Source organism: Mus pahari, chromosome 8 (genome assembly GCF_900095145.1).
Source record: "Mus pahari chromosome 8, PAHARI_EIJ_v1.1, whole genome shotgun sequence".
Taxonomy (NCBI): domain Eukaryota; kingdom Metazoa; phylum Chordata; class Mammalia; order Rodentia; family Muridae; genus Mus; species Mus pahari.
In genome coordinates this window covers 40,848,409-40,858,224 of record NC_034597.1, presented here as the reverse complement: position 1 = coordinate 40,858,224, position 9,816 = coordinate 40,848,409, and the positions used below count along the sequence as shown (strand labels likewise).

General features: G+C 35.9%; 1 protein-coding gene across 1 annotated transcript; it reads right to left on the bottom strand.

Moving 5' to 3' along the window:
- Positions 1–8,505: 8,505 nt before the first annotated feature.
- On the bottom strand, positions 8,506–9,561 carry LOC110325521 (olfactory receptor 4K15). Its single transcript, XM_021203558.1, has one exon. It carries the CDS (start codon positions 9,506–9,508, stop codon positions 8,534–8,536), a length of 975 nt encoding a protein of 324 aa, XP_021059217.1. The 5' UTR covers positions 9,509–9,561; the 3' UTR covers positions 8,506–8,533.
- Positions 9,562–9,816: the final 255 nt, after the last annotated feature.

Here is a 9,816-nt window from a genome sequence, read left to right as displayed (position 1 = left end):
GGATGGAATGCAGGGCCCCCTATAGAGGAGCTAGAGAAAGTACCCAAGTAGCTGAAGGGGTCTGCAACCCTATAGGTGGAACAACAATATGAACTAACCAGCACCCTCAGAGCCCATGTCTCTAGCTGCATATGTAGCAAAAGATGGTCTAGTCAGCCATCATAGGTAGAGAGGCCCCTTTGTCTTGCAAACTTTATATGCCCCTGAACAGGGGAACACCAGGGCCAAGAAGGGAGAGTGGGTGGGTAGGGGAGCAGTGGGGGGAGTATAGGGGACTTTGGGGATAGCATTTGAAATGTAAATGAAGTAAATACCTAATAAAAATAAAAAAAAAAACAATGTAAAAAATATAATCAATAACATCCAGGGCTATGGGTCTCAACTAGAGCCCAGCAACCATACCATACTAGGTCTTCGAAATTCCAGTATAACTAAAGGAGAAAATAAATGAATCTCATATGTATTACAAACAGTGGAAGGAAATAAATAAAATTATTGAAGACCTGAATATAAAAACAGAATTAAAAAAAAAACATTGAGTGGATTCTGAAAATGAAAAAATGTAGAAATTCGAGCAGGAACCACATTAGTCAACTTCATTAGTCAACTGCAAAAAACGAATGAGAAAAGCTCTTATATTCAAGGTACTATAGAAAAAATTAATATACTGGTTAACGGAAAATGTTCAATATAAGAAATTCCTGAAAGAAACCAATGAGGAAATCTAGAAGTAAACTATGAAAATATGAAATCTAAAAATAGCAATAAATAAACTATAAGAAAACCAAGTCAAATGCCCAGGTAATACTTTCAGAAAAGAAAAAAAAAAACATACAAGAAAATTTCCCTAAACTGAAGCTGACCGTAAATGTACAGGAAGCATACAAAACACCAACTAGACTGGACCAGAAAAGAAAGTCCAGTCAGTACATGATAGCCAAGGTACTAAACACACAACACAAGGGTACAGGAGATTAAAAGCTGCAAAGGAAAAAGTCCAAGTAACACACAAAGGCAAACCTATGAGAATCCCATTTCACTTCTAGGTAGAGACTCTAAAACCCAAGTCTGAACAGATGTGCTGCAGCCTCAGAGAGACCAGATGCCAAATCAACCTATTATACCCAGTAAAAATTTCAATAACCATCTATGAAAAATAATATATTGCCAAATAAAATAAAATTAAGTAATATTTATCTACATAGCCAACAGTACATTAGAGTCTAGAAAGAAAACTCCAACCTAAAGAGGTTAACTACAGCCATGAAAACACAGGAAAGAGATAATCGCAGGTCCTCTGTCAGACGTAGGTTTGGTAAAGATTCTTTCCAAGTCTGTAGGCTACTAGTTTGTCCTATGGATGGTGTCCTTTGCCTTACAGAGGTTTTTCATATCATGAGGTCCTATTTATCAGTTGTTGATCTTAAAACCTGAGACACTGATCTTCTGTTCAGGAAATTGCCTCATGTAGCAATGCATTCAAGGCTATTCCCCACTTTCTTGTCTATGAGATTTAATGTATCTGGTTTTATGTTGAGGTCATTGATCCACTTGGACTTGAGTTTTGTGCAGGGTGATAAATATGGATGTATTTTTACTCTTCTACATGTAGACATCTAGTTAGACCGGCACCATTTTTTGAAGAGGCTTTCCTTTTTCCATCATATGGTTTTAGCCTCTTTATCAAAAATCGAGTGTCCAAAAACCAAGTATGTGGGTTTATTTCTGGGTGTTTGATTTGAATCCATTGATCAACATGTCTGTTCCTATGCCAATACCATGTGGTTTTTATCACTGTTGCTCTGTAGTATAGATTTAGGTCAGGGATAGTGATTGGTCTTATTTTATTGGTCTTATTTTATTTAGTTATTTTATTGTTCAGGATTGTCTTGGTTATCCTGGGTTTTTTGATTTTCCATATGAAGTTGAGAATTGTTCTTTCAAGGGCTATAAAAATTGGTGTTGGAATTTTGATGGGGACTGCATTGAATCTGTAGATTGCTTTTAGTAAGATGCCCACTTTCACTATCTTAATCCTGCTTATCCATGAGCATGAGAGGTCTTTCCATTTTCTTATAACTTCTTCAGTTTCTTTCTTCAGGGACTTAAAGTTCTTGTCATACAGATCTCTCACTTGCTTGGTTAAAGTTACAGCAAGATATTTAATATTATTTGTGGCTATTAAAAAGGGTATTGTTTCCCTAATTTCTTCCTCATTCTGTTTATCATTTGTATAAAGAAGGGCTACTGATTTCTTTGAGTAAATTTTGTATCTAACCACTTAGCTGATTGTATTTATCAGCTGTAGGATTCTCTGGTAGAATTTTGGGGGTTACTTATTTTTTTAATTTAATTTAGTTTTTTTGTTAACTTATTCACTTTACATCTTACTCACTGTCCCTCTCCCTGTCACTCCCTCCCACAATCATTCCCCAAGTCCCTCTCCCCTTCTCCTCTGAATGGGTGGGGCCCCCACTGGATATCCTCCATTCTTCTTTATACAAATGATAAACAGAATGAGGGAGAAATTAGGGAAACAACACCCTTTTTAATTGCCACAAATAAACCTAGTCTCTGTGAGGCTAAGTGCTTCAACTCCCACTAAGGTCAAACAAGGCAGTGCAGCTAAAAGAATATATCCCACATATAGGCAACAGCTTTTGGCATAGCCTCCATTTCAGTTGTTCAGGATTGGGTTGCTTATTTTTACTATCGTATCATTTGTAAATAACAATACTTGGAATTCTTTTTTTCTGATTTGTATCCTTTTGATCTCCTTTAGTTGTCTTATTGCTCTGGCGAGAACTTCAACCACTATATTGATCAGTTAGAGAGAGAGTGGTCAGACTTGTCTTGTCCTTGCTTTTAGTAGAATTGCTTTAAGTTTCTCTCCATTTAGCTTAAGGTTGGCTATTGGCTTACTGTATATTGCCTTGGTTATGTTTTGATATGTGCCTTCTATCCATGATTTCTCTAATACTTTCATCATGAAGGATTGTTGGATTTTGTCAAAGGATTTTCAACATTTAGTGATATGGTTGTGTCATTATTTTTCTTTCAATTTGTTTATATAGTGGATTGCATTGATGGATTTTTTAAATTTATTTTTAACCATCCCTGCATCTCTGGGATAAAGGCTACTTGATCATGATGGATGATGGTTTTGATATGTTCCTGGATTCAGTTTGTGAGTATTCCATTGAGTGTTTTTGTATTAATGTTCATAAGAGTAATCAATCTGAAGTTCTCTTTCTTTGTTGAGTCTTTGTGTGGTTTAGGTATAGTGGTGACTATGGCTTCATGGAGTACATTAGGCAGTGTTTCTTCTGTTTCTATTTTGTGGAATAGTTTGAAGAGTGTTGGTATTACCTCTTCTTTGAAAGTCTGGAAAAATTCTACACTAAACCCATTTGGCATTGGGCTATTTTCAGCTGGGAAACTTTTAATGACTGCTTCTGTTCTGTTAGGGGCCAAGGACTTTAATAATTTACCTGATCTTGATTTAACTTTGGTAAGTGATATCTGTCTAGAAAATTGTCCATTTCATTAAAATTTTCCAATTTTGGGGAGTATAGGCTTTTGAAGTAAGACCTAATGATTCTTTGAATTTCTTCAGTGTTTGTTGTTAACTTTCCCTTTTAATTTCTGATTTTATTTGTTTGGAAACTGTCTCTCTGTCTTTTAATTTGTTTAGAACTTCAAACAAATTCAAATGAACAGATCCAAAATACTAGTGAATGATTAGCAGATACACAGTTTATAAAGTCAAGCATAAAGCAATCAATACAGGTAACTTGCTCACAATGTATATATGCCAGATACGTACAATAATGGTACTTATATCCTGGAAGTAGTAAATATCCATCTAATTAAGTTTAAAGTATACCTAATAGGAGGAAATTCACACTTGTTACTGTAAACCTAGCACACTACCTGTGGTTGGCGAGACTATGGACCCTGGAAAATAACTTAGCATTTCTACTTCACTAAACCAATATAATATTCTAAATTATATATATATCCTTATATGCACAGATAAATGTATCTCTCACTACTCATCAAAGATGCTTCTATTTTCAGCCAGACTCTTTCAGAAAGTAACATGTGACCAAAGTACAAATAGCACAATTGTCACACCTACAATACTAGCCTGACACCTAAACCTCAGACAATTATGGAATAATAAAAGTCAGATGATTAGTATGGGGTATCTGCTGTGAGATGTGTCTCCTTTATAGGACAGGGAACCTGCATTCAAGAAATCTCATCAATATGGTTGCTGAAACATTACCTAAAAATGACAATATCAGTTGACAAGTAATATGGAAGGAAGAATTCCCATAAGGCTTCACACCTAGAAGAACTACAGGTGGTCACTGGTTGCTGAAAGAAGAAGACTAAACCTTAACCAGGGAAGTGGTTCTTGATATATCAGCTACCCCAAAAGATCAACTCCAAACACATATGAACAACCTTAAATTATCTTAGCAAGTTGTATTTACAAGTTTATATGCATGTAAATATAACAATTTTAATTAAATAATAAGAGACTGAATTTGAGGAATGTAAGACACACAAGAGAAATTAGATAGAGGAAGGTGAGGACAATATGATTTAAATACAGCACTCATATATGAATCTAAAAAAAATGTTTTAAAAGTTAAAAATAAGAATTTATGTGCTGTAGATGCGATAGAAGCCTTCAAGTCATGAACTCCCAGCAGCTGTGATGGATGTTAAAATTTTTGCGTGAGATCAAGTCAATCAACATTCAGGCATGAAAGTGGGAGGGGATCATGAATCCCACTCCTAACTGAGAAGTTTTGGACAATGATGACTTCTTGCGGGAGAGAAAGCCAGTTTTATTTAGGAGAGTGGCCCATGTTGCATTTATCAACATAAAGAATATGGCTTCAAAGCCATCAATATATAAGCACCTGAAATTTGACTTAGAGGATTATGGTAAAATAAAAAAAGTAAAAAAAAAAAAAAAAGAAGTTGTGTTATGGGTTTAGGGTAGATATGGGAAGAGTTATAAAGAGGAGTTGGGGATATTTCTCATTTACACCTTTAAAATTTGGCTGTACCTGTGTATCAAAATAGGATTTGTTGTCTATAGAGTTTGGACTTACACAGTTAAGAAGAAATATGCTTGATGGTGGTTACTGTTTAGTTGCAAAGAATTTTCCCTTGTGCTGGAATCATGTCAATAGAAGATTTCTATAAATCATACTACAGACATTTGCTTTCTTTGGAACTTTCAAAATCTGTTGTCTTATGATCAGTCTACTCTGTCACTGAATCTTCAGGATAGTGATTGACCATGTAAGTAAAGAAAAATTACAAGAGTTGATGGAATAAGTTATTAATATAGCAGTTCAAACAATAATTGTTGGACTCTATTTGGCCTTGGTTTGGACCTTGAGGACAAACCTGAGCATGGCTCAAATTTTGAGACCTGGCTCTCTCAGTTATGCCTGGGAATGACTCAGCATGACCTGTACCAGCCCTGCCTGCCTACTGCTGATGTAAAATAAACTTACTGGCCCCATCTAGTCACCTCATGCCCTTCATCACCTCGCACCACCCTATATGTCATCTCTTCCAATACCTAAGTGCCCACCTCCTTACCTTCTTTATATAATCAAGTGCCTAGCTTAATAAAATGAGTTCCTGCATAGACAAGACTCCCGGCCTCATGTGGTTCTTCTCAGATCACCAACACTCACCATCCCACCCAAGCCCTTAGAGACCTGGTGGGTCTGGGCTTATCTCCTAGAAGTTACCTGCTGGCAAAGAACCAACAAATACTGATCATAATATAAATTTGCTCCCTCTTCTAACACCTATGCTAGGTTCCCTACATCATGACAATCTTTCATGCAATCCTTATTGAATTCAGGCTTGGGTAACTGAAGCATTTTTTAGTGAGACAACAGCTGGCTAAGACACTATAACTGATCATTAACTGTTTTATTGAGCTTGGGAACATCGATACTCTTATGAGTCTGCTAAGTTTTAGCCATATTATTTCTCATTTGAATGAGATTTTCATCCTTCAACTTAACTAAATGTATTAGGCATCCAGTCCCTCATGCATGCATGCATTCATTCATTCATTCATTCACTTTCTATTATATCCTTTGTCCTGATTAGTCAACTATTACCAAACAGTAATCAACCATATTCCTATGAACTATGTAAGTGACTACCTTACCTGCTCACTAGTCAAATATTTGGTTTCTTAACAATCATATTATCTTTGCTAAAGTATTTGTTATTCTTAGAACCAAGATACTTTTGGCTAGAGATACCTGGAACTGCACTGAAAGAGAAAGGAATTTTTACAAGTGATCCCTGAGAAGCCAAGCTTAATTCTTCTCTTAGTTTTTGAAACTGTGTGTTTTAGTTATTAATACCAAAGTATCTCATGTTAAATTTTAGTTCATTGTGACTATCACATCTTGGGCTAATCATCTGTAAAAAAGTATAGTTGCAATGTCAGCTTCTTCTTGGTTCTATTTAAAGCATGTTGTTGTTTAACAACATTGTCAATACTAGAAAAATTAACCTCAAAGTCCTATTCCTGTTCCCATATTATCACTGTAAACTGTGTGCCATCACAAAGACAATAATTCTGGGATGCAATTTCTGTAAGTAAAACTCATTAGTCAAATAGTGGTCCAAGTAATGGATGTGTGAGCAAAAGGGAAAGGTTATGATAAGAGAAAAGAACTGATAGAAATGATTATCCCTCCAAAATAGCTCATTTTTCAGATTCCAGTCTCATCTCATTACAGAACAGTAGGTGGCACTGTCAGTAAAAGGAGCAGATGAAGTTTATTTAATGTGAACCTAATGCACTCAATGTCATCCACAGTCTCACTCATGGTTTCTGATGCAGTTAATCAATGTATTATATGTGGGTGCACTTGAGGAACAAACAAAATCAACCAACTGGTAATAATCCCATTTTCCTTCTTTCGGTTGTCTCCTCTGTGGAGGACAACTTATGTGATAACAAAGATTCAAAATAATGCTAATAAATATTTATGTCCTCATTATAGGTAACTATTTTTATCTGATTTCCCAAAATTATTCTGTGTCCCCTAATATTGTAAATTGGCCATAAAATTCCCTGTTTTGCATGAATCTTAATCATTATTATCTAATTCTAATTCCTATCCAAAGATAAATATTAAGCAAAATGTTCATCATTATATATACCAATAAAAAGTTCTTACACCCATGAATTTCTGGTCTACCTGAATTAATAAAGCTTCAAAATAGCAACATCCCATTTGTTATCATGTTCAATGAATTATAAAAGATTTTTTGAAGGACAAAAGATGTTTCCCTGTCTGTCTGTCTGCCTGCCTCCCTCCCTCCCTCCCTCCCCCCTTCTCTCTCTCTCTCTCTCTCTCTCTCTCTCTCTCTCTCTCTCTCTCTATCCCTCTCTCCCTCCCTCCCTCCCCCCTTCTCTCTCTCTCTCTCTCTCTCTCTCTCTCTCTCTCTCTCTCTCTCTCTCTCTTTCTTTCTTTCTTTTCCTAATCTGCTGTAGCAATCCTTTCATGACCTCCAAAATCTAAATGAAGAGAAAAGTGTTTATGTGACAGAATCATATTAATGTGTGCTTATAAATATTTATTTATACAATGTGATTGATAATGCCTTTCGACATTCCTCAGCCAAAATTGATCTAGGATTAAGCATGAGATGATTTTTTTGCATTTATTAATGGAAATCGTGAACTGCTAAATAATGGGTAGTTCTAGTAACATGGCTATTAAATAACCTATAGCAAGAACTATTGGTTATTATAAAGCTTTAGTAATATCTAAGGATCAATTTTTCTCAGTATCAGGGCTTTGTCTATAAGATATAAAGATCAGTTCCAGGAGTTGATGTTATTAAAAATGTCTTTAGATTTCCAAAGCAGTCTGTGAGTGGTCTTACCTATTGTGATTAATGTCTATTTAATTAGATTCATTTGTACATAAAACCAAAGTACTGTAGGTCCTGCTGCTGAATAGTAAACTCTGTACAGAGATTCATGGAGTGCAAAATACTGTAAGTAAACTTAAGTTTCAGTCTTCACGTGGTATTCACAAAAAAGGGTATTATGGAAGGAACAAAATGAAGATAGAACTACAAAAATGCAAGAATCATCACTCTTGTTTTCAATTCTTCTCTTGTGAAATATATCACATTCTTTACAAACAGCAAATTTACTTGATAGTGTAAATATAAACTAAATTTTCTAAACACAAGACAAAATGTATTTGCAACTCAATAAATGCCAAAACATCATTTACATGAAAAACAAACTTCAATTTTAAAACCATCATAAGTTTCAAAGAAAATAGAAAAAATTGCAGAGAACAAAAATAAGTGAAGGAATGTTAAATTTCATGAAATGTGTAGTAAGCCTTTAAACAGCCCTATATATTAAATAACTAACTTTAGAAGTAAAGGCACTTCCATTTAGGATATGCATTAGAGGGAAGATAAAACTGCTGCTAGTCCTGTAATTTTACTTTGTTTCCAGGAAAAGAACATTTCTTACCAATGCAGAAACCTGTCCAGGTTTCAGATAGCGACCCTTCAGCTTTGACATTGCTGCTTTCACCTCCTTGTTTCTCAGAGTGTAGATAACTGGGTTTAAAATGGGTGTGAAGATGGTATAGAACACAGCAAGGACTTTGTCAACTGAATAGCTGCTAAAGGGCCACACATAGATGAAGATGCATGGTCCAAAGAATAGTACAACTACAGTGATGTGAGCAGTTAGAGTGGATCGGGCCTTGGCCATGCTAGCAGAGGAGCGATTCCTAACAGTAATGAGAATCACAGTGTAGGAGACCACCAGGAGGAGAAATGAACTCATGGATAGAAATCCACTATCTGCAACTATTAGCAAGCTCACAACGTAAGTGTCTATGCAAGCTAGCTTGGTCACCAATGGGAGATCACAGAAAAAACTGTCTACCTGGTTAGGACCACAAAATGGCAAGTTAACAGTGAATGCCAACTGGCTAGTTGTATGGATGAAACCCACAAACCAGGAAATGATGACTAGAATGATACACACACGGCGACTCATGATTGTCATGTAGTGGAGGGGCTTGCATATTGCAACATAGCGATCATAGGCCATGGATACAAGAAGTACCATCTCACCACCAGTAAAGAGATGAACAAAGAAGATCTGAGCCAAGCATGCTTCAAAAGATATAGTTTTTCGTTCAACCAGAAAGTCAGCAAGCATTTTTGGGGTAGCAAAAGAGGCTACACACATATCTATAAAAGACAGGTTTGCAAGCAGAAAGTACATGGGGGTATGAAGTCGTGAGTCTGAAGTCACTGTGAGNATGATGAGGAAGTTGCCCAGCAGTATTGCTAGGTACAGCAGTGAAAATATGAGAAACAGGAAAGGCTGTAGCTCCTTTGAACTAGACAGACCCAACAGCACAAACTCTGTCACGCGAGAGTAATTTGTTTCATTCATTGACTTTGGAAGAGAGTTGCCTCCAGTTACCTGAATGGAATAGAATAGACATCAGTTAAAATTTTTTCTCTTCCTTTCTCAATTACAGTATATATTTATATATTAATGTGTCTATACATGGATTTTCTTGAGTTACTGAACAATTACATAACTAATGTGATGTAATGTTGAATGGATCTAGCTATATAAAGCCTGAAATTAAACAAAGTGATTACATGGTTTTGAGAAACCTGCCACTAGTCATCCTTGAATAGGAAAGGACAGGAAGGACACCGAGTCCTGGTAACTCTGTTGCTTATTGTACCTGA